The sequence below is a fragment of the Astyanax mexicanus genome, chromosome 2 (assembly GCF_023375975.1).
Source record: "Astyanax mexicanus isolate ESR-SI-001 chromosome 2, AstMex3_surface, whole genome shotgun sequence".
NCBI classification, from domain to species: domain Eukaryota; kingdom Metazoa; phylum Chordata; class Actinopteri; order Characiformes; family Acestrorhamphidae; genus Astyanax; species Astyanax mexicanus.
The window spans coordinates 30,748,140-30,773,537 of record NC_064409.1 but is presented as its reverse complement, the minus strand read 5'-3'; the positions used below and the strand labels follow the sequence as shown (position 1 = coordinate 30,773,537).

The window sequence follows — 25,398 nt, the reverse complement described above, 5'->3', positions numbered from 1 at the left end:
ACTTATGTTGCCAACTATTAAGACATCAATGGCTGTGTGTTGAGTTGTTTTCGTAAAACAGAAAAATCTATAAAGCTGTACAAGCTTTACACAAACTCATCTAAATTCATATCCAAGATTTATTTCTTTAGTGTTAAAAAGATACAAAATATATCAATATATCATATACATCAAAAATATTTACTAAAATGTGAGAATTGTACTCAGTTTTGGAAGATACTGTAGATGTCTGTAGATGTCCTCCCCCACATAATCTCCTCAGTACGATCAATAAGAACACTTATGTCTGCAGGTCAGCTTGAAGGAATTTTACAGCACTATTGATGTCACATATGACTCAAATGCCTTAAATAGGAGAAACCCTCAAGGCTCTGGGCTCATAAAACCTGGTATGAGAGAAATGTCACGTTTTACATGAGCCCACTACAAAGAGGGTGATGCATTTCAATAAATGACTCCTCCTTGGAGGGGTTGTGTAAAGGTTGCTCCCTGTGTCATGACTTAATCACTTCTAAAGGCAGACCCTTTCATTACTGACAGCAGCTATAGTGAAACACATGATTATAGACACATAACGCACTTATCCTGAACTCTAATGACGTCAGATATATCACAGATAGCGAGTCAGTCTTGTGGTAAACTGATTAACAAAAAGGGCAAGGGTAAATTTTTTTTGTTCAGCTGTGATGTTTTGTGTAATGATTTGTGATGTTTATGTGCAGTAAGCTGTGATATTTTGTGCTGTAAGCTGTAATATTAAATTAAACTGTGCTTTTTAGTGTAAGCTGTGATTTTTCTGCACAGTGAGCTATGATGTTTTGTGTAGTGAGTTGTGATGTTTTGTGTAGCGATTTGTGATGTTTTTGTGCAGTGAGCTGTGATATTTTGTGCTGTAAGCTGTAATATTAAATTAAACTGAGCTATTGTAAGCTGTGTTTTTGTCAGGTTTTAGCCCTGTCTCATGTCTCTGTGTGTGTCCCACGTGACCTGTACCCCTGTGTTCTGTCTCAGTACCTTTCCACCACTTGTCTCATTTGTAGCTCTGCCCCTTCCCCAGGTGTTTCCAATTATAGTGTGTTTCCTGTTTCCTTAAATAGCCCTCCTCTGCCACTTTGTCTCCGTCGGTCTTTGCACCTTCCACTGTTGTCTGTCTCTCTGCGTTTCTGTGTTGCTATAGCCCTAGTTCAGTGTTTATTCATAGTTTGTTTCCCTTGCTCCTTATTCTGTGTTTTTCTGTTTATTTCTAGTTTCCTTTTTTTATCCATTGTTTCATTCGTCGCTCCCTAGTTCCCTGCTTAGTGTTTTGCTTCTTGTTGTTTTTGCTGTGTAAATATATTCCCTGTATATATCCCTGCCTTATTTAATTTAGTACTTATTCTGTTCCTCGTTAATTTTCTTGTATATATATATATTCCTTGTTAATTTTGTTATTATTATCTCTTGTTGGCTTAGTTTATGTTCTCTAGTTTCACTGGTTTGTTTTGGTTTTTGGTTATTCGTTTATCTTTGTTAAGTGTTTACTTGTTTCTTGTTTCATTGTTTATTTGTTATTTATTTAATAAATTATTTATATCGCTCTAACCTGCACTTGTGTCCGCCTCCTCGTCACCCTGCCTGGGTATCCGTAACAGTTTTTTTGTGAGATATTTTTGTGCAGTAAGCTTGGATGTTTGTGCAGTGAGCTGTGATGTTTTTGTACAGTGAGCTGATGTGATGTTTTTTGTGCAGTGAGCTGTGAGATGTTTTGTGCAGTGAGCTGTGAGATGTTTTTTGTGCAGTGAGCTGATGTATTTTTTTGTACAGTGAGCTGATGTGTTGTTTTTGTGTAGTGAGCTGTGATGTTTTGTACAGTGAGCTGATGTAATTTTTTGTACAGTGAGCTGATGTGTTGTTTTGTACAGTGAGGTGATGTGATGTTTTGTACAGTGAGCTGTGAGATGTTTTTGTGTAGTGAGCTGTGATGTTCTGTACAGTGTGCAGTGAGATGATGTGATGTTTTTGTGCAGTGAGCTGTGAGATGTTTTTTGTGCAGTGAGCTGATGTATTTTTTTGTACAGTGAGCTGATGTGTTGTTTTTGTGTAGTGAGCTGTGATGTTTTGTACAGTGAGCTGATGTAATTTTTTGTACAGTGAGCTGATGTGTTGTTTTGTACAGTGAGCTGATGTGATGTTTTGTACAGTGAGCTGTGAGATGTTTTTGTGTAGTGAGCTGTGATGTTCTGTACAGTGTGCAGTGAGATGATGTGATGTTTTTGTGCAGTGAGCTGTGAGATGTTTTTTGCAGTGAGCTGTGAGATGTTTTTTGTGCAGTGAGCTGATGTATTTTTTTGTACAGTGAGCTGATGTGATGTTTTTGTACGGTGAGCTGATGTGATGTTATTGTGCAGTGAACTTTGTGATGTTTTTGTACAGTGAGATGATGTGATGTTTTTGTGCAGTGAGCTGTGAGATGTTTTGTGCAGAGAGCTGTGAGATGTTTTTTTGTGCAGTGAGCTGTGAGATGTTTTTTGTGCAGTGAGCTGATGTAATTTTTTGTACAGTGAGCTGATGTGTTGTTTTTGTGTAGTGAGCTGTGATGTTTTGTACAGTGAGCTGATGTAATTTTTTGTACAGTGAGCTGATGTGTTGTTTTGTTCAGTGAGCTGATGTGATGTTTTGTACAGTGAGCTGTGAGATGTTTTTGTGTAGTGAGCTGTGATGTTCTGTACAGTGTGCAGTGAGATGATGTGATGTTTTGTGCAGTGAGCTGTGAGATGTTTTGTGCAGTGAGCTGAGATGTTTTTGTGCAATGAACTGTAAGATGTTTTTTTTGCAGTGAGTTGATGTGATGTTTTTTGTAGTGAGCTGTGATGTTTTGTACAGTGAGCTGATGTGATGTTTTGTACAGTGAGCTGATGTGATGTTTTGGTACGGTGAGCTGATGTGATGTTATTGTGCAGTGAGCTTTGTGATGTTTTTGTACAGTGAGCTGATGTGATGTTTTTTGTGCAGTGAGCTGTGAGATGTTTTTTGTGCAGTGAGCTGATGTAATTTTTTGTACAGTGAGCTGATGTGTTGTTTTTGTGTAGTGAGCTGTGATGTTTTGTACAGTGAGCTGATGTAATTTTTGTACAGTGAGCTGATGTGTTGTTTTTGTGTAGTGAGCTGTGATGTTTTGTACAGTGAACTGATGTAATTTTTGTACAGTGAGCTGATGTGTTGTTTTGTACAGTGAGGTGATGTGATGTTTTGTACAGTGAGCTGTGAGATGTTTTTGTGTAGTGAGCTATGATGTTCTGTACAGTGTGCAGTGAGATGATGTGATGTTTTTGTGCAGTGAGCTGTGAGATGTTTTGTGCAGTGAGCTGTGAGATGTTTTTGTGCAGTGAGCTGTGATGTTTTAGTGATTTGTTAGTGATATTCGGTGTGTTGCAGAGTCTGTATGTGTAGACCAGGTGAATGTGTGAGGCCCCTTGTCCTAATTGTTATGGAGAGGGCGGCTGGCTCAGTGCTGCCACCCTCATTGTCTGTGGGAGGCGCGTCGAACGGGAGCGCTTTCCGCGGTGCTGAACGACGCGTCCGCGGCTACCGCGCTCCGTCGCTACTCTAAAAAACGTAAATCCCGACTTCCAGCCGAGGCCGACTGACCGCCGCTTCTCATCAAACACAGAGAACGAGGTGAGGACGACCGGTGTGAACAGCGGCAGCAACAGCGTTAGCAGCAGGAGCGCCGTCGTCTCGAGGCTGAGAGGAAGGTTTCTTGGCCAGCATGGTGGAGCGCGCACAGGCGCGCGGGCTGCGGAAGACACGCTGCGGCAGCGCGAGAGCACAGGCACGCGCTCTCATCTCGAGCTGAGGTGAGTGATGAGCAGCGGGGTTTATCTCTCCGGTTCTGGTGCTGTTAGATATTGTACAGGTTCAGCTGAAGGTGGGAGAGGAATGTCTGGGCTGGTTTTGGGGGGCTACGTGCGCGCCGTGCTGTAGATCATCATCACCCGGGGGAAGCAGGGCGATGCCGAGCCCGCTCTCAGAACATTCCCGAGACACGGAACACAACAACCACATTACACCATCTACACACTCTGCTCTACACCCCGATATAACCGCCTCACATTAAACAACAACACCCCGCTCTCTGTCTCTATACTGAAGACCTGTTCACCACCAAACAACAACAACATGTAGAGACATCATCATCATCACAGAAAACACAGCAGTACACTCACTTACACATACAGGCCCGTAACTGCTCATAAATACTGACTAACAACAAACTGCGTGTTAGCAGAAGGTATACACACAATAATAAATGGTCGTATGTTCTGTAACAACAGTGGTACCACTCTCGTGCTATTTTAATAATGTTCTTTAAAATAAGATTTCACCATCACGACTAAGAAGCCCTTAATTTGTAATCAAATGGTTTTCTGAGTTGTCATGGTTCTATGAAAAGCCCATGATGGAACATCATCATTAGCATGACCTGCTTAAGACAAGGCAAACTGGTTAAGATGGTTGGCCAGATTTTGGCTATATTTTGTCCAGTTTAGGGTAGTTCGATGATATAGCTATTCACACTGGTTAACTTAATCAAGTTAGTCGACCTGCATTGTCAATACGACCAGAAATATCAACCAGCAAGACTAGCATAGTCGAGAATTACCAAAACCAAAGTTCATTAAGGGCCATTCCACCCAATGGGTGCCATTTGCTTGTTGTAACTCTTCCAAATTAAACTTATTTTATTTATTTTTTTAATCTGACACAGGTATTTAACTATTCAAAACACGTACTGTCCAATCTCAGGTAGCTTTACCTAATTTATTACAAGGTTTCTAAGCCGCAGATGGTTAAATTTTTCTCAGTCCTGTTACCAAAACTCATGTGACATTTAAAAAGCATGTTAAAAAAAGCAAGTTGGCTGCGTGTTCAAATAATTGCTATTTATGAAAAATTAACTAAATCAGCATGCAAACCTGAAATTAATCAAAATTATTATCATGCAATTTAATAAAAAATGAATAAAGGATGAACCAAACAGAATTTGAAATAATTGTGTAACAGTAACTAGTATTTACATTAGTAAATTAATAATCCAGGGGACTCTACTCCCTGCAGCCACATAACAGTATTAGACATATACCGACATAAAATATTTGACATGACCAACATTCAACCGGAAATTAACGTCTATTTACGTTGGTGGCAGGACTAAAATAACAGGACTGAAATAACAGGAATGGGGTTTTAGCAAAGAATTTGCAAAAAAAGAAAAACTAAATGGTGGCTATGGTAATAGCATGAGGACACTAAGCACAATTAATTGATTTCCCCCAAATATGTATTTTATAAAAAGCAAATAAGTAAAAAAGATCTAAATTTTGGTCTTTCCATGATCTTCAGAAAAAAACAACTAATGTAATTTCCTGTTGTAGATGTAACTTATATATTCCATATTCCATATTTTTCGAATGGGGTAATGTGTAACGGTAACAGGACTGAGTGAAACCCCAGGGACACAACTATAATGTGTAGTTTAATTTAAAAAATGTAAAGCATAGATGGGATTTGGACTCACACAACAATGCAAAAAATACACTTCTGGAGTATTTTAATAATTATATTTCATGGTAAAAAGGTCAGAAAGTGGGGACAAACAACAAATGCTATTTTTTCAGTGTTCTAAGTAGTATTTATTCATGTTTTTATTACATGTCTTACTTTTGTAATTAGGTCAGTGTACAAGACACTGGCACAGGTTTGGCAGAAAAACAGATGGACCAAAAAAAGCACAGGCAGGTTTTAAGGGGTATTTTTGAAGGTAGCTCTGTGTTTGACAAAGGTTTGCCAATATTAAACTTTTGCCCATGTGGTTCTATCAGCTATTGATTTATTCTGTCTAAGTGATCGGAGTGTTTTTTATGCACTGATATTCCTCCTGATTTGTTGAATGGTTTAATTATAGTATATACTGTAGGGGGGATTATTGCTCTTAACATTTCAATAATTTTCTCATACTTTTGTTAAATAATGGGATCCTCTGCCCAATTTTGCTGCTTAAAAACGCAGCTTTTTGTGGATACTGCTTTTGCACCAAATCATTATTATAATCACCTGTTTAAAATAATCATCATTATTTAGTTACTTAGTCCTAAATTTCCTCTGTCCTTTTTTTGTAATGTGCTACAGGCCTGAGCTTCAGGAATGGATGTTGTTAAAGGTCTAATTCCATAGTTTTTTTATCCTTTTTAAAATGTCTAGTTGTGGTCTCTAGGAGAGAATTCTGATAGGATTTCGGCTCTTGCTCATGAATATTTATACATGCAAACATATCACATATCACCTCTGATTGGCTAACAGCACTGTGACACCAGCAACGGACAGCGGTTAGAAACGTTTTAATATAAAGACATTTTTATATTAGTAACAGTCTTTGTAATGTCATATGTTATTTTACAACATGTGTAATGCCCTGCAAAGAGCAGTTCAGCCACTGAGACTCCATAAAATGCAAAATTCACTGGAGATTCTTTGTAAACACACAGAGGTGGGTAGTTTAGGTCCAGTTGGAACAAAACCCTGGGGTGGAGTTTTACTTTTAACTAGTATGAACAGAACTGTTTTAAGCATACACCTACCTATATCAATTGTACTTTGCTGGTGGCGTTCCATAGACACATTCTAACCATTTGTTCCTTAGCTCTGAATTACTGGCCGAAGTATATAACACTGATGTGTTGTTTGCACAAATAACACAGAAACGAGCTGCCACACTGTTCCTAGCGCTGTTAGGAAGAGTTTCATGTGCAACATGCATATAAAACTCAGAGAGACCTATAGTATTTCACAAAAAACAAAAAAGTGGATTTTAGTGGAAGGACATCTTTAATAAATAAAATTAAGTTTATATAAACCATTTAATATCTCGGGTTCATACTAGGTGTGTGAATCACAGGTTATCTCATTGATATTACCACAATCACAATATGTTGCCAACAATAACGATAATACAATACAGGGATTCTGCGATACTTGAAATATCGCAAGCATCTTTGTTACTGAAGAGGATAAAATACTCCTAAATAAAAAATATCAGAAATTATACATTTATTGGTGTCAGTTTCACAGAATTTTACAACCAATATTCTTCACTGCATGTTTACTGTATTCATTTGATTATAGCACCAACATATGAAGTAATGAAGCATTAACGTTAGGACGTCTTAGGACAGGAGTGTCAAACTCAAATTCACAGTGGGCCAAAATTAAAAACTGGGACGAAGTCGCGGGCCAGACTCAATATTTATTGAAAAAATTTACTGCAATTGTGCATGTTTCCCACCCATCCCCATGGGAAAACAACTTTCAAACACGTTTTTTCCAATATACTGTAATTCTATCTCCATTATTTAAATGTAACAGCTAGTGTTACCTCTTATTATATTGTATATTTAATGTCTCCCCACAGAATTTGTTCTTTAAAGCGTTATTCAGCTCTATTCAAAAATCAAGGTTTTTGTAAAAGGACTAGGTTACACCTAGCCGGGGTGGGACCAATGGCTGTATGGATGAGACCATAGACTGTGTGAGCTCTGTCGAGGCAGCCCTCAGGGGCGGGTTTATTTAAATGAGTAGGCTGTCTATCCACTCTTTTTTTTACAGTCTCTGGTCTCGACTGACACAAATGCACTAACAAAGCATTCTGAGATTTGTAGTATTAGCTGTGCATACGCTATATACTGGCAGCCCAGCTGTAAAACACATTTGATATAGGCCAGATTTGGTCTGGGGGCCTGAGTTTGACACCTGTGTCTTAGGGAGTTTAGAAAGCCTATGTTTCAATAAAAACATTGATATTTAATGCCACATATTAATAAACTAGGATACAAATGAAATGATACAATATATCATGATATTGATTCTTTATATTGATATACCACAGTTAGTTCTGACCCTGCAACGTGATTGGCTGAGAGGCGTTTTATGAGTGCCATTATCAGCTGGTAATGCACTGTAACCGAATCTCGTCATGTATTACTCCGCCACATACTGGTAACCTAGCAACGATGCAGCACTTACAAGCCAAACAGCACAGCTACAAACAAAGCAGCAATGAAACTATTTTAACTCGTAGATTTTTCATTCACCAATTATATTTTCTCGTCCACTTCAACTCAAACTAAACAATAAACAGCGATAATGGAACTGTGGTATAATCACAATATTACACTCGAGGTTTGTGCTATAACTTGTAATATTGGCACTGCCTTTAAGAATGTTGTGCACAGACAAACAGTTGGTTGTCACAATATTAGAAATGTCCTCTTTCTCTCCTAGTCTCTTAGTCAGTGTGATCGAATCACATTCAGTCTGTAAAAGTATTAGCTAGAGAGTTTACACATTTTTAATCGAGGGCTGTATCTCCAAAAGCAGTGAGATCTCAGCTGGGCCATTATAATCCAACATAACAGCTGTGCTAAACTCTCACTGCTCTTGCTCCTCTGAGAGCTGCTAATATGTGAGGTGCAGGGAGACCTGAGAGAGGTTGCCAGGGGACTGGAGCAGAGAAGGCCACCAGTGTAAACATGGCACTGAGATAAATGCATCCGAGTACGTGGAACACAAACACAAAGACACATAAGAAACCCACTGGGAAATGAGGCTTTTCTCTGGACGCTGACACTTAATATAATAATGAGAGTAAGGGCAGTATTACTAGTACAGGAGGTGAGAAACAGCAGAGTAGATACTGAACGTTCCTGAGAGCACTGGATTTATTCACTCCATTGAATTCCACATTTATCCAAAGTCATGCAGTCAGTACACCGGCTTGAATGAGTTCTGTTCAATTCAAGTTCACCTCACTGACAAATAACGACTTTAGGTGAGTCCACAGTTAAGTGTACCTTAAAGTAAAGAGATGGATTTAATGGTTTTGGAAGAATCCAATATAAACACCAATGCTAAACACTGTAGGTTAAATAGAAACAGTGGATTTAAGGTTGTTCATTATACTGAGTTGTTGCCAGATGTCTGCCTGCTTGCTACACAAAATATAATTAATGACATCGCAAAAAATATAAATGTGGGGAAATGTAAAACATCCAGATATGTGCGCAATGAAAGGGTTGAGATGTAAACAGTGTCAATCACAGTGGTTTGGTGTGGAATGCTTCACTTTTTCTATTTTGTTTATTGGGTCATTCTACAGAAATGCCCACTTCTGTAAATAAGCATGGGCTTATTTATTTGTTTATTTTATTTAGGTTTGTTATTACCAGTGTGAATTAATGCTGTTTGTTCAGTTGAACAATGTATTTGCTACAACAATGTAAATATTTGAAGCAGTTCTCTATTCTAATCATTTTCAAATAATTAAATAACATTCTAACTGGACCATGAAAACTGAAAAACTACACGTTGCTAACTGTTATTGGATTTAATCATTTCAAAATAAAAATCTTTATACATGAGGATCCAGTGTTGTACAGGAGAAAAAAAAGAACAAAGCACCAAACGTGTACAGTTCAAAACATATTTATTTACTACAGAATAACACAGCAGCAAGTTTTAAAATGCCATTTATTTCTACTATAATAAATCAAGATTTGGCTTGCAGTTCCAGAAAAAAAAAACATAAACACACATTGTATTAGTGATCCCCTGAATTAAAAACAAATAGAGCCACATTGATGGCTCAGTCATTTTTTAAATAACATAATGAAGAGTTCATTTTCCAAAACAGATCATGTTGTGGTTTAAGGCAGTTATCTGCAAAAATACAACAGTGTTGTGCCAGTTCACAGCTTTTCTGAACTAGTTCAAGTTCAGTTCATACATGCTCAAAGTGAACAGTCCATGTTCAAAGTTCACAATTTTAATTCTGAACTAGTTCAAAGTTCAGTTAATTTTACTTTTTTCGTGAGATATTCAAGTAAATACTTTTTTTCACACTACAAGCTAGAAATCACTATACGTTCTTTGAAACTGCTCATTGTAGACAGTTGCTCATGACTTCAATTGTGGGTTTCTTACCAGGTGATGAAAATGTTCATAAGGAGAATCGGTGTCTGTCTCCGTGCCATCACTTCCACTAGCCATTTTTTTATTGCAGCGCTTTCTCTCACTCTTGTCTTTGGTCTCTCTCTCTCTCTCTTGCACTCGCGCTCCACGCTCTCGTCGTCGGTCTCTCTCTCTCTCGCCTTTGCGCTCCGCGTTCTCGTTGTTGGTCTATCTCTCTTTATTAAAAAATGTGTTGCGTTCAGTTCAATGTTCATGATAAAATTAAAATGGATTTGTAGGTTGTCTCTACCAAGACAAAAGCGGAACATGTCATGATTTATGACAGACTGATTTTTGAATGCTGGAATTGCTTTTAAATTATTTTCTGTAAATTATTATTTTTATTATTATAATATTATTTATTATATTTTTATTTTATTTTATTATATATTATTAATATATTATTATTATCTGTAAATGATGCTACCAACACAACTTGAGTCAAAATGGAATGCCTGTGCAATGAGGCTACCGTATATAGTCAATCAGGTACAGTGATAGGTCCCTCCTTGCTTATGCCACATGTGCAGCCGAGCGTGAAACCGTAGTTTGGCAGGGTGAGAAACCATATTAGTCTTTTTCTCTTTCTATAATTTGCAGCTATTTTTTCCACAGCATGAAAATAACTCAGCTTTCTCAGTTCTCTTTATGATACATCAAGAAAATGCTTATCACAAATTTACCACTTAATTGCGCTGACACCATCTCTACAGCTAAATTACATTCACAAAAGCAAGCGAAGGATGCTGCTCCCACAAGTCATTACTCGAGTGTGTCGACACAACTTCATTAAGCAGCTTATTCAGACGTTTCTATTCCCAGATCTACCACAACCAGCTGAGAGAGAGAAATCTGCACTGAAAGGCCCACAGACATGGTCTTGATCACAGGCCTGCTGCAGCTCAGTTTCGAGGACAGAACCTCAATTGCTGTGTATTGTATTGTCCACACAAAAGGCTAATGTAGAGCAGTTCTGCATGCAGGAGAGATCCTGTAGTTTATTGCCATGGAAACATATTTTGCCTTGTCCTTTAGAGAAATGGTGGCACTACTAATAGTGAGCAATCAGTTCACACTACAGTGCCCAAAACACTTCATTTTATCATTTAGGGAAATAAAATGTAAACAAAAACACATGTATCATATTTTTGCATGTGTACATTTTTTTGTACTAGCAGCCTCTTCTACAAATAGAGATTTCCTACCTCCTTACATTAATTAAATTAAGCGCTAAATGTTAAGAAACATTAAAACAGTTATACGTTATAAGTAATGTTTAATTGGTTCATAAATACAAATATCTATATCAAAATGTAAGAAGTGAAAAAAATGTTGTTACATAAATGTGAACTCCACAAGTTAAAACATTTAAAAAATAAGTTAAAATGTAAATAGACTGTATTTACATGACATTTATACCACTTTTTCTGATGGATCATTTGTTAAACTGAACAATTTTATTTTTTCTCATTGTTTCTCTGCGAAGGCTTGGTTGCAATTTTGCTTTCAATCAGTGAAACTTGAATTACACAAGTTTGGTGCTTAATTACACAGAGATCAGGTGTCTAATTCTACCATTTATAACTATTTTATGCCTTTACATTGAGAAGCTCTTGTGTTTTAGGTCAGTGTCCATCCATGTTGTGAACAGGGCCGGATTAAAAGAATGGGCTGAAAGGGCTGCAGCCCCGGGCCTCGCCACTAGGGGGGCCTCCGGTCGCTGAATGTCAAATGACAAAAATAAATTAAAAACACGAAAATTACAAGCAATAAAAAAGGAAAGAGCGACAGAATTATCACAGAAAACACCCAAATTAACCAACGTGGAGTAGTCAGCCTGCTGTAGCAGCTACCACCAGCAAAGATGCGCTGCGCTCTCTCTCTCACGCTCTCTCGGTCTCTCTCTCTCTCTCTCTCGCTCTCGCTCTTCCGCAGCGCGGAGCTGAATTCAGCGCGGGGCTACAAATAATAATAATATAAATAATATAATACAATAATATAAAACTCAGTTTAGTTAAATAAATGAAGATGAGTAAGGACCTGTAAAGTTAATCGAATATTGTCAAATATAAAGGAAAGGTTGAGGTTTTGATGAGCAGTTTCAATGACCTGAAACTGAAACTTTTATTATTCTGCGCACTATCAAAAAGCCTTTGATTGTGTTTTAAATGAGTTTTTATTTTATATTAATTATTGTTTCATTCATCTGAAATATTTTTATTATTTTATTGATTAAATTATTTTTTTCTTCATAAGATATACATTCTTTATTTTTTATGTATCCATTTTGCTAGTATTGATCCACGCCCTTGATTGAGCAGAGAAGAAGAAAGAGGGGGAGCGAACTCAGAGTATTTGGGATGGAGTTCGGGGCAGCTTTGCTGTAAAGCATGAAGCCGAAGCCCCCCCTCTCATGAAAAGAAACATGAGAAGAGAATAAAATTAAAGAAGGAGGAAGATGGGGAGGAGGTGGGTGCGAGGTTTGTTCAATGAGTAGGTAGAGAGGAAGTGACTGTTTAAATAGGGAAGGAAGTGGGAGGAGTGAGGGCGTGGCTCACTCCCAAAACTTAGTTATGACACATAACTCCACTTTAATGATCTTTTTAAAGTGTCCTATTTTTCCTTTTTTGCGTTTATATTATATTCATCTATAGTAAATGTATAGTAAATATAAATAAAATGTAGTAAATCAGTTTTTAATTATTTCTTTTTACATGATTTGGGCCTGTTTTGCTGCTTTTGAGCCAAGACAGCTTGCCATCATGAATGGAACAAGCAATTCTGAATTGTATCAGAAAATTCTAAAGAATAATGTCAGGACATTGAACTGTCCATGAACTGAATCTGAAGAGAAGATGGGTCATTCAGAAAGAGAATGACCCTAAGCACTACAGATGTGCCGAGATCTCAGCTAATTTGCCACAATATTTCTTGTTTGGTATTATTTGGAGCTGCAATACTTGCTTTCTGTTTTGTAAGTGTTTCTCTATTTCAAGATAATTCCTTACAAAATATAAGAAAAAAATTAACGTGCAGTTTTGGATTTAATGAGATTCAACATTATATTTCATACTTTAAAGGAGGCCTGGGCCATATAATTAAATGGCAAAATACCTAAAGATATATGGGAAGAAAGTCTCACTAAAATTTAAAATTTTGCATTGGTTACATTACTCCAAGTCTAGACATAAAATCTTTTCCAATATCTCTCAATATATCGTGAGAAGTGTTCCATAGAAAAAAGCACTCTGACCCATTTGTATATTACATGCCCAGCCTTTTTTGAATGGCTTTTAAAAGTGCTGTATTGCCCCCTAGAACCAGATGCCATTCCCATAATCTGTGGCTGCTCTTCCTTTCTATCTCAATTTCTATATTCAGGTCAAGTCGTAGTGATGGCCACCATGATGGTATCTAAGAAACTGATTTTGCTACATTGGAAATCGTCTTTAGTTCTTGCTTCTTTCAAAAGCTGGCTCACGGAAATATACAGTATTGTTTTAATGGAGAGATTACGCACACAAAAGCTCCCATTCTATGTTCTAATAATGGTTAAAAAAGTATGAAGTAAATGTTCTGGAATGGCCAAGTCAAAGTTCTGACCTTTGTTATAGTGAAACGTTGTGGAACCTGAAGAGAGCAGAAACCCACAAACATGGCAGAGTTTAAGTTGTTGTACAGAAGAATTGATGTACAGAAGAATGAGCTAAAATTTCTCCAAGCCAGTTTGCAGGACTTACAAAATCTAAAAAAATTAACATGCAGTTTTGGATTTATTGAGATTCAATCATATATTTCATTCTTTGAGGAAGGCCTGGGCCTCCCCAAACATAATTTAGATTTGTTGGTGGTAGTCCTGTTCAAGGCCTCCAGGACAGTGCCGGCTCCTATGTCATCTGCTTCAGTGCCAGATCCCAGGTGGTCCACACCATCCCCTGTGCTTGCAGGCCTAATCTATCCCTGTCCCTGTACCAGCTATTCCAGCCACACGCTATTCCAGCCCAGGACAATACCTGTTCAGGTCTTTCCAGTGTTCCAGTGGTTTATTGAGGCCTGGTCCAAAGAGAACTGGTCATCTAATGCATGCCCTCAAGACTCCACACAGGTTTCAGGCTAGCTAGGCTTCAACCACTCACCTGCAGACAGTAAGGAGTTGCCCTTTTTTGTTGATTCTTTAGGACTGTGAACAAGCCTTAGCTTTTTTTTAATGCTCATAAGCCTGATTAAGCCTCGTTGTGATGTCTCAGTGTGTTCTCAAACTCTGAAAATGGGAAAACCCTACACAGCTTGCCTCAGCTTGTTCATAACAGGTGATGTGAAAGGGGTTTTCTTAAACCTTCCTTTTTATATTGTGCTATCATCTAACTATAGGGTCTTCCACACTGTGTGGCTAAGTGTGTCAGTGCAGTCTTGTTTTAAAGAATGTACCAAATTGTTGATTGATCGTTCAGCTTTTTACCCAAAACAATTACCTCCTTCACTTGTCTGTGAAATGCTATAAAAGGAAAATCAACACATTTTAACTCTTAACCTGTATTTAATTTTCCATAGAATAACAAGTGAACATTCTAAGCCATGAAATTTCAGTCAGAGATATAGCATTCGCAACACTGTTTAATGCATTCACAACACTGTTAGGAAGCAAAAGCATAGAGGTGACATTATGTTCAGGTCTACTAACAAAGTACATTAAAAGTCAGAAGAAATCTTACAAAACTTCATGAAAAGATTAACCTGTAACGAATTTACTGTTTTACATAAAATAAAATAACTACTTTAACTACAGCCATACTGAGCAGCATTTCACCCATTCAATACAAAACTGAAAGCAAAAAGAGCCTACAATCAGCACAAATTGAACATCAGCAGGGAAGACTGTCAGCATTTAGTGGTGTGTATATAGACTGTAGACTTTAGACAATCATCATTGATTGCAGTGGATTTACAACTAAGAATGCATGCTGATATCAGCACCGTATTGTTACGGGCAGATGATTGCTTAAAAGGATTATAGTTGATTACATTTGACTGATGTTTCAAACTGTGATTAGATCTGTATAAAATTGCCCTCCAGAAGAATTCATTCAGTTTTGCTGTTTTTATAGCCCTACAGAAAGGGTATTAATTCAGGCATATACACAGCTAAATCTGCTTTTTGAAATAATTTCTCTTCCTTTGGGTATCCAGTTAATACTTAGAAAAGTGAGTATCATGAGTGCCAGTAGGGAAATCTTTAGTTATGTCATATTTTATACTAGTCACTCAATATGACTAATCTTTGCTTACTCAGGAATGGATAGTTATGCTTTTGTTTTTTAATACAAGGTAAAATGGCCCTGCTTTCATTCTGCCAGCCAACTAATCTAGCGCTTTTTTTGTAATTCTCAGTCAGCATAAAGTCACATTTAGTTACAAAGTCTTCTTATGACCTACAAAACTGTCACCAAGAAGTCAATAAAATACAACTCAATTAGCCTATGAAGGTAGCCTTTCCTAGGCTAGGGGGGGCAAGACTACACTGAGGGTTGGAGAGAGGGTTGGAGAGACACGCTCATTATGTACATAATTGGTTCCAGAAACCAACAGGAAAACTGTTTTTTATTGTGTCTCAGACAGTCAATTTAGATTATATTTACTCAAATTATGGGGCGAAATCTAGCAAACTAAAACTACGATTGTTGTTATAAATCGCTGCAAAGCCGTAAATGAGAATAAACATCCTCAACAGCTTGTGAACAAACTCTGAAATACTACACCGCCAAAGAGCACTCCTGAACTCTAGGTTTTTGAACTCTTGAAATTTGCTGTGTACTGTCACTAATGTTTGCATATTAATGTTTAAGTATTAATTTATAAACAGGAGACCAGGCAACAAAATATAACCTGGTTATTTTATGTTAAACAGACTTATATACTATGCTTTTTAGTCAAAGGATGTTCTAAACGCACTGTAAATCAGTCATATGATGATATGTATATATAGAACCTAAATAGAAATAATAGAAGTAATATTTTATATATTCTTTAATATATAAATTAAAGAGGATTCATTTGAAACCTACTGGTGGGTTCAGGGGCAAAACTGTAAAAACCATCACTGCCCATCACAAAAGTGAACATGTATTGCTTATGAATTGTTTCAATTGTGAACTTTTGGCTGAACTTTTAGTGCATTTGTTTTCTAATAGATAAAAATATTGTGAAAACTGTATTAAACCTTATCTAGTTGGATTTTATTAATGCCAATTTTATTTTCTTGTCTTTATTGCAGGTGTGATCTGACTCAGCTACAGACATGGTGTACGCTCTGCCAATGGAGGCAGTGAAGCCCTCTCTGCACTCCACACTCCTCTCATACCTGATGCAGAACAATTCAGAGTACAATTCCTCAGCATTTTTGACCAGCTCACTAACACCCATCTGCAACTTGGACACATCATCTTTATCCTTTCAGCCCAATGGGACACAGACCTCCTATGAGCTAACCCCAGCGGAGGTGACTGTTCTGGGGCTGATCTTTGGAGTGCTCTGGTTGATCTCTGTCCTGGGGAACGCCTTGGTGTGTTTGGTCATCCACCGCAGCCGCAGAACTCAGTCCACAACAAATTACTTTGTGGTGTCCATGGCTTGTGCAGACCTGCTGCTGAGCTTGGGCTGCGCTCCGTTTATCTTGCTCCAGGTCTCTTCTGGACACTGGCCTTTGAGTGCGGCAGCCTGCAAGGCAGTTCGCTACATCCAGCACTTGTGTCCTGGAGTGCAGGTGTATGTGCTGCTTTCAATCTGTGTGGACCGCTTCTATACAATTGTGTACCCCTTGAGCTTTAAAGTATCCCGGGAGAAGGCCAAGCGCATGATCCTGGCCTCTTGGCTCTTTGATGCAGCCTTTGTCTCCCCATGCCTCTTCTTCTATGGCTCATCCTCATCCGCAGCAGAAAGGCACTGTGAATTTTTCATCCCAGACTCTTGGGATGGCCTTGCCTACGCTTTGGTCCACCTGCTGTTTGGGTTCCTGGTGCCTGTACTCCTCATTCTGTCATTTTATCAGAGAGTGGTTCGGTACATCTGGAGGATCAGTGCCGACGGACGCACGGTGCGCAGGACCATGAACATTGTCCCCAGGACTAAAGTGAAAACCATAAAGATGTTCCTGATGCTCAACACTGTGTTCCTTCTCACCTGGATGCCCTTCTATGTAGCCCAGCTATGGCACCCTAGGGAGACCACTGGATCCAGCAGGCAGGGGGCACTCTTCTTCGTGGCGATCACCTGGATGTCATTCAGCTCGACAGCTTCTAAACCCACATTGTATTCAGTGTACAATGCCAACTTTAGGCGAGGCATGAGAGAGACATTCTGCATGTCATCTATGAAGTGCTACCGAAGCAATGCTTACACCATTACTGCCAGTTCACGAATTGCCAAAAAGAATTATGTGGGGGTGGTGGAACTGCCTGTGCCAGCCAAGACTCTGATCAAAGATTCAGTCTACGACACTTTTGACCGCGAGGCAAAAGAGAAAAAACTGGCATGGCCTATTAGTGTCAATCCTCCCAACACATTTGTATAGGCTGGAATCCCAAGCTTCAGTTGTGAGAATTTAACAGGACAAGTGAACTCAAAATGGTTTTAAATGCACAAAGAATGATGCTAACTCAGGTTTAAAATTGAGACATTGTGGAACAAACCTAGCATCGCCAACCAACAATGTTAAACCCTGCTATGATGAACTGCGTCATTTCTTCTGTTTGAGCTAAAAGAAGCAGACAGTAGTGACTATTTGTCCATAACTCACTCATGTGTCTTAACTCATGTTGTGTTAAGGTTTGATGTGCCCTGGGTCAGCAGCCAGTTGTCTAAAACAGCTAGTGTTGTCTTGGAATAAGTGTCTGTGTTATTTGTCTGTCTGTAGGACATTAAATAAACTTAAACGCTTGCATTTTGTTTCTTGTGATCATACAGGTCATCTCATGATGCAAAGCAGAACTGCCATGTTGGGTGACATTTTGTTTTTTGTTTGGAAACAGATTGAGAGCCTATGTCTACTTTTGTTCTGAACTTAGATTTGTTTGTAGTTTCAAAAAGACTGCAGTTTGGCTAAAGATTGTGATCTGTGAGCTATGCTTCTAAAAAGGACGGACACTGGAGCCTACAGCTGCTGTCATGCTCTCATTGAATACCATAGGGTGTTACTTTCTGTATGAAACTTCTCATTTCTGCAAATGTCCACATTTCGCATTGAACAGTGGTGAGCAATGAATAAAGAACTTGTATATCATCTGCAAGCTCATTGTCTCCATATCATAGAAAAAAAACATCTTTAAAGGTCACTTTAAATGACAGAATGTTTTTTTAATTAAGGGTGTGAACAGTCCAAGTCTAGTTCAACCACCAAAGAGGCTGCATTTCTCGCTGTATGAAGCTCATGGATATTTCTGCATGACTGAATTGTTTCCCCATTTAATTAATTAATATTCTGGAAAACCCATTTACAGGGTTAAAAAGGCTACAGATTTCATTAGCCTTAAAGCAGGTGTGCCAAATCTGCAGAGATCTGCTAGAACACAGCATTCTATATATGCACCAATCTTTGAATGTGTATGGATTAACAACTACTTTCCAAACCATGTGCATGTTCTTTTTATTTATTTGTAATGTTTTATTTCTAATGCCTTCCCTATTAATGTTATCCAAGCAAGCAATTTATCAGGTATACCTACCTTGTACTTAGACTAAGTAAGCAGTACTTTTTCCCAGTTACTTGGAACACACGTGTTCTAAAAAATGTGTGCTTTAGCCTTCAGTTTCTCATAGCAGAGTGACTGCTGGCCTTCTGGTGGACCCCACTTATGCTGCAGATCAAGATTTCCTAGTTTCAGTTAGGAAATTGCAACTTGAACACTCCTACATGTTTGATTTTTCTACTCTAAAAGTCAAGAGAGCTTCGCCAACCCTATATTAGCTCTATTTGTTTCTTTAAATCAGTTGTACATTCAGTTCAGACCACTTATATCTGTGGAAAATGACTGGATGTGCAATGTGATGTTCTCAACTGGTATTACTAACAATGCGGTTTTAACTGTAAAAAAAAAACACTGGTTAACATGTGACAAGCACATGGGGTAAACATAAGTAATGGGAGTAAGCTGTGTGTGTTTCTGGAAATGTGAAATAGTGTAAAATATCTAAATGTTTAACTGGAAAGCACTCTCTGAAGTAAATGGTGGAATGCAGCATAAATCCAGCAGAGAAACTTTAGTGTGAAAAACCACAATCAACCTGTTCTGCTTGCACATTGATGTCACCACTGCTGTGCTAAAAACAGTACACTAAACAAATTATGTGGTAAAGCTGCTGTGCATCAAACACTTAACTGCTGTTAAGAATCCCAAACTTGATAAACAGATGTTAATACACCATTTTTATCCCAAAATCATAATAATCTATTGTATGTTTTACACGTGTTCATGTTTGTTTCAGGGACAAAGCATTCTGAGAAAAAAAAACATACTGAGCAGAGTTTTTTAGACAGTTTTAACAAACCAGTTACACAACCATATTATTCTTGTTTCATGTACAAATTTTATGAGCATCCTCCATCATATCTATACACAACTTTACATATAAATATAAAAATATACATTTCTGTGCTAAACAAGGTCACATCGCAGGAATCAAACAGGCATGAAAACGGGACAACACATTTAAAAACATAGAAATCTTGAGATATACTTTGATGCCAAATAGTAGCTCCAGTCATTAAGCTTAATTTTTTTCTTGGAGCTGTTCCTTAGAAGCTAATTTGCACTCTGCATTAGTTGCTCTGGGATGTTGTGTTTTTCAGGAAATTTAATAGCCATGCAGCAAATCTGGATCATGTCAATAATACATATACTCAACCACTCAAAAGTTTGAAATCACTTGTCATATTAAATGTTACTATTATTTGTAATAACACATGCAGTCTTTCACAAAAGCCTGGGCATTCTGGTAAAATGATGACTTTAAAAACTAAATTTCAGACTGTTCTAATTTTCTTCTGTATCTAATTTACGTAATTTTATATTGAGGTTTTTAGGACTGGCAAGATATGATAATCAAATAATTTTAATATTATATTAAACAGAACGTACAGCAATGCACAGCTTACATAGTTATTAAGTAATCCTTGTCCAGCCTATAAAGTCTGCTTCAAATTGTGTTTATATTATTGAAAACAGTGATTTTAAACATTTGAAAAGTAACTGCAAAGAGTCTATTCATTGCACAACTCACACCGAATATGCAGATTCTGAACACTAGTGTGAAACAGGGATGTCAAACCCTGGTCCTGGAGATCTACCACACTGCAGAGATCAGAGCCAACTTGCCTTTCTCTAAAATAAAAAATGTCTGGATTCAGAGCTGAACACACATACCAGGCTATCTCTAAAGTGAAAGAACAGAAATAAATACCGCCCACCATTTTGTTTGTTGTACTTGTTTTGAAATGATGAATGACATGGACAATATATGGAACTATAGCCATACATTTCAGTCTAAATGAGAATTTATAATTATAATTTGACTTAACAAAAGGCATGATTGTAAATACACAGATAACAATACAAAGATCAAACGCACACAGTTGTCGGTGTTGTAACTACAATATCATAATTTTGTGGTCTGAGAATAGGACGTCTATGGTCATCTCACAAAAGGAAACATTGTGGTAACCAAGAGCCATAGCCATTTCTCATCATGCAATGCCAGTTGGACCACTAAACAAATTTAATTTTAAGTTCAAATGAAAAAAGTGAAAGTGCTTTCCGTTTTAGTTAAAGAAATAAATATTTCCAAAAATAGACCCCTACCCATTACTTTGTGCCATCCCTTAAAAAATAAAGACAAAAATATGAGCTTTTACCAGTGCTATGCAAATCTTCAAAATTCTTTAAAGTGCTTAGAGCAAAGCTAAATCATTTTGGCAACACCCAGGGTTTGCATGTCTTTTTGTATTTGAAGGGTTTGTCATATTTTAAACTTATTGCACGTTTTGCTGCCAAGTACCCATACCTTAGTTGTGTTAACTATTTGGATTTCTACAGAATTTAACACTTTTATTTTTCTACGCCTACATACACTATATGGACAAAAGTATTGGGACACCAGAACATTCAATTTTTCTTCAGAAATCAACAGCATATGTCTGGCATTAGGCATGGTGCCAGTAGATTCATATTTATTTGTTCCAAAGGGTCCTGTTCTACTGGCATTAGACAAGGACTAGATAAGCTGTGTATTAAGCTGTCTCTGTGTCAGCAGTTAGTAAAACTTAAAATAGCTGAATGCATTTATTAGAATGGGTGTCCACAAGCATTTGTACATACAGTGTATTACATTCTATTAGTTTGTTCTACGTCTAAGAAAACTGATGTGAACAACAGCAAGTTCTCTGGGTACGCACTGGCCCAAGCAATGGGCATTAGAAGACTACTGCGTTCTTTAATAACAGGAGACTTAGTGTTTTTAACCAGGTGTTTTCATCATACACATGAACTGAGCCATAACTTGCCTATGTGCTTGTTACACTACACCTTCACATAAAGTGAGTTTACCCTAAATCTTCTGTCTCATCATCTCCAAGATGTGGAAAGCATGTCAAAACAGGTGTCTGACTGTAACCTACGCAGACTTACTCTGGCTTATACTTGACGAGTTGTATTTGCCATTTTTGGGTGTTTTGGTGCTGGTGCTCTGAGAGGTTTTCTGATCATCTCCAGTTAAGAGAGCCTTGATTTCGGAAGGGATTTTCCCCTGGTCCATGGCAGAGCACCACTGCTTGTACTAGAAGATTAAAACAAAACAGCACATTACAACAGTATACTGCCATGGTTTACAACTCAAAAAACTGACATTAATGAATATCTTATCACAGTGGTTCTCCACCCGGCCCACAGATAGCCCTTTTAAACAAAAAAAAAAAAATTCTGCAACTGGTTATAAAAATATCGGTGCTCCTGTTTGCACCAGTTTTAGTTGAACCAAGGATACGTCACAGAATACGTCATTAACACAGAAAGTTGCACACAATGGGTCTCTCGTCTCACTATGGAACCTACTAGTCTTTGATTTCAGTTAGAAATTAACTTTTCAAAATAGAAAAGAACTATTTAAAATAGAGCCTGGGCTAAAGGGCCAAGATTATCCTGGAGCACTAGTTAGTGAACCTAGGTGGAAGGTTCATACCACAGTTAGACATCAGTGATACACCTCAAGAAACCCACCATCTCCAGCTCTTCTCTCAGAGCACAGATGGCTCTCTCCTTGCTGGACACCAGTTCCTCCAGGTACTGGTAACGCAGTTTCTTCCTGGCCCGACATTCCCTAGCACTCTGTCTGCTTCGTTCAAGTTTGGCTTTCAGGTCAATCTTGGCAGGTTTACGACCACGTTTTCCTGGTTTCTTGACTTTTCCACCAACCATCTGTGAAGAAGAAGGTAGAAGTTGAACAGTCTAACAGAATATAATTTCATATACTATTTTATAAAGAAACAAATTGATACATATATAAAGAAGCAGTCAAAAGTTTGGACACTAATTTCTTCTAATGTTTTTTTTCCTCCTACACTGTAAATTAATACTGATGTCATCCAAACTTTGAAGGAACACATAAGGAATCATGTAGTAACTTAAAAGTGTTAAACAAACCAAAATACTGTAAAGTATTTAGGTGCTCTTATCATGGGTGCTGTTAACTTGCAGTGTCTGAGGCTGGTAACTCTGATGAACTTGTTCTGTGCAACAGAGGTAAATCTTGGTCTTCCTTTTTTGGGGTGGTCCAGATGAGAGTCAGTTTCAATTTAACCTTTGATGGTTTTTGCGACTGCACTTAAGGATGCTTTCAGAAGTTCTTGAAATTTTTCAGATTGACTGACCGTTTTTTTTTAAGTATTTTTTTTTATTTATTTACTTCACTTACTTCTTGCCATAATATGAATTAGAACATTCCTCAAATAGAGCTATACACTGTATACCAACTAGGGATGTGCAATATTGTATCATACGCAATAATAATGCCAACATTTCTGAATATCCTGAACGACATTATACCCTGAAATATCGTTGCCATGTCACCCACCCATAATCACCACATCTGGGTACTACTTTTTTTTTTTTACTGTTTTTAGCAACAGAAAATTTCACGCTGTTCTCATTTCCCATTATATATCTACTAGAGACAGATTATACCCGTCCAGTACAATTCATTTTACTTTAATCCAGGATATTTGAAGATATATTTGGAGCGCATTATTAATATCATGACATTCTGGATTATTGACTTTTGTTACAAAGCTGATAAAATTATTGTATTCTTTAATATCTCAGTTAAGGGTGTACCATATCGTATCATAGGCAGTGATACAATTTTATTTTAATTTTTTTGCAGTTGTGTATTCTTAAAATATATATTTTTTTTAATTTACTGTTTTGTCATATCGCTAAGAGTATCATTATCATGAAAATACTATGAAATATTGTGATATTATTTTAGGGCCATATCGACCACCCCTACTACCTACTCTACCTCTTTACAACACAACTGATGCTTTTAAAAACTCATTAAGTGGGCAAGAAATTCAAGTAATTTACTCATGATGAGTTCAGCATTGCTGTTTCCTCTACTTTATAAAGCTGACTGAGAAAATCCAGCCAAGATGTGCAAAGCTTTTTTTGTTTACTAAATAATTCTAAATATTTTATTCTTCATAGATTTGATAACTTTAGTATTATAACTCTATATATATTATGAAGAGGAAGTGTCTAAGCGAAGTAATACTAGTAGTAAATGATTAATAACTAACCCTCTACGGCATGAATTGTATTTTTTGGGAGGAAAACTATAATATTGTCTTTGTCAATACAGCAAACCTAAATTTAGATTTTTTACTTTTGATAACAAGCTCTTCATTTGAATCAGCCAAACACACTTCTTTGTATATTCTTGCACATACAGCTCTGAAAAAATTAAAGACCACTTAAAAATAATGAATTTCTTTGATTTTACCAAATTAAAAACCTCTGGAACATAATCAAGAAGAAGATGGATGATCACAAGCCATCACACCAAGCTGAACTGCTTAATCTTTTGCACCAGGAGTGGCATAAAGTTATCCAAATGCATTGTGTAAAACTGGAGGAGAAGAACATACCAAGATGCATGAAAACTGTGATTAAAAACCAGGGTTATTCCACCTAATATTGATTTCTGAACTCTTAAAACTTTATAAATATGAACTTTGTTTTCTTTGCAGTATTTGAGGTCTGAAAGCTCTGCATTTTTGTTATTTTTATTCGGAATTCAGGAGAAATGTTGGCCGTAGTTTATAGAATACAACAACAATGTTCATTTAACTCAAAAATATACCTATAAATAGCAAAATCAGAGAAACTGATTCAGAAACTGAAGTGGTCTCAATTTTCTTTTCAGAGCTGTGTGTATATAGGTGTCATAACTAGCACTATAGTAAATGATTAATAATTGAAGCAGTTATTAGTTATTAAGCAGGTATCAGTTCTGGAGGCGTGGTTATGTATGTGGTTTCTGTATGTGAGGAGATGGAAAGCTCTAGTAACTTCTGACAGCAGGCAGGCAGAGATGAAGGACATTTACAGGTACAGAGAAGCGGTTTAACTTTAGCTGGTTAATAAAACAAAAGTACACAGCCACGCCTGTAACTACAGCATTAACTGCCTAATCCCCGATAAAGAGACTTTTCTAGCTCCAGCCTGGTGAAGTTTTTCTTACCTTGCTGTCATCCATTTTGGATGACTGACCCACGTCTGGGAACAGCAGCAGCTAGCCTGTCTGCTAACCGACCGAAGCCCGGGTCCAGTCCGCGCCAGCTGCGCTCCCGCGCGGACAGTCTGCACACCGAGCGGACGGGCGCGTGCCTGCGCGAGAGCCCCGGTTTCCACCTGTTTCTGTCTTAAATCCGGACCCAGAACACTCACAAGAAGCCCTGAGTTCTGCCAATGTTTTTAGCATCGTTTCCGCCCATAGACTTCTTGTTTTCATCAGCCAGACACGCCTCCTGCGCGCAGTGCCTGCTGGGACTTGTAGTTCTTCGGAGGTTATATAATTCGAGCGAAGTTAATTTTTTTTGTTATGTAATAATCCAATTCATATATGTGGAAGTATATTTGGAATGGGTAGCCAATAGAAAACCATGTAATATAGGAACCCTACACTTACTGAAACTATACTTAACAATACAGGTGAGTAATCCAGGTCCAGAAAGTAAAAATCCATTCCAGGGTTTTGTACCAACTGCCTGGCTCTGCTGCACAGTTTGTACAAAACCCTGGGATGAATTTTTAC

General features: G+C 37.6%; 2 protein-coding genes across 2 annotated transcripts; one reads left to right on the top strand and one right to left on the bottom strand.

Moving 5' to 3' along the window:
• The first annotated feature begins 3,487 nt into the window (after positions 1–3,487).
• Positions 3,488–18,316, top strand: gpr19 (G protein-coupled receptor 19). The gene is made up of 2 exons (XM_007256028.4): positions 3,488–3,836; positions 16,313–18,316. The coding sequence occupies exon 2, from the start codon at positions 16,337–16,339 to the stop codon at positions 17,606–17,608; it is 1,272 nt and encodes a 423-aa protein (XP_007256090.2). The 5' UTR covers positions 3,488–3,836; positions 16,313–16,336; the 3' UTR covers positions 17,609–18,316.
• A 1,281-nt stretch (positions 18,317–19,597) lies between these two features.
• Positions 19,598–25,114, bottom strand: crebl2 (cAMP responsive element binding protein-like 2). The gene is made up of 3 exons (XM_007256029.4): positions 24,826–25,114; positions 22,305–22,502; positions 19,598–21,864 (listed from the first exon to the last, which is right to left on the bottom strand). Exons 1-3 carry the CDS (start codon positions 24,838–24,840, stop codon positions 21,703–21,705), a joined length of 375 nt encoding a protein of 124 aa, XP_007256091.1. The 5' UTR covers positions 24,841–25,114; the 3' UTR covers positions 19,598–21,702.
• Between the last annotated feature and the right edge of the window lie 284 nt (positions 25,115–25,398).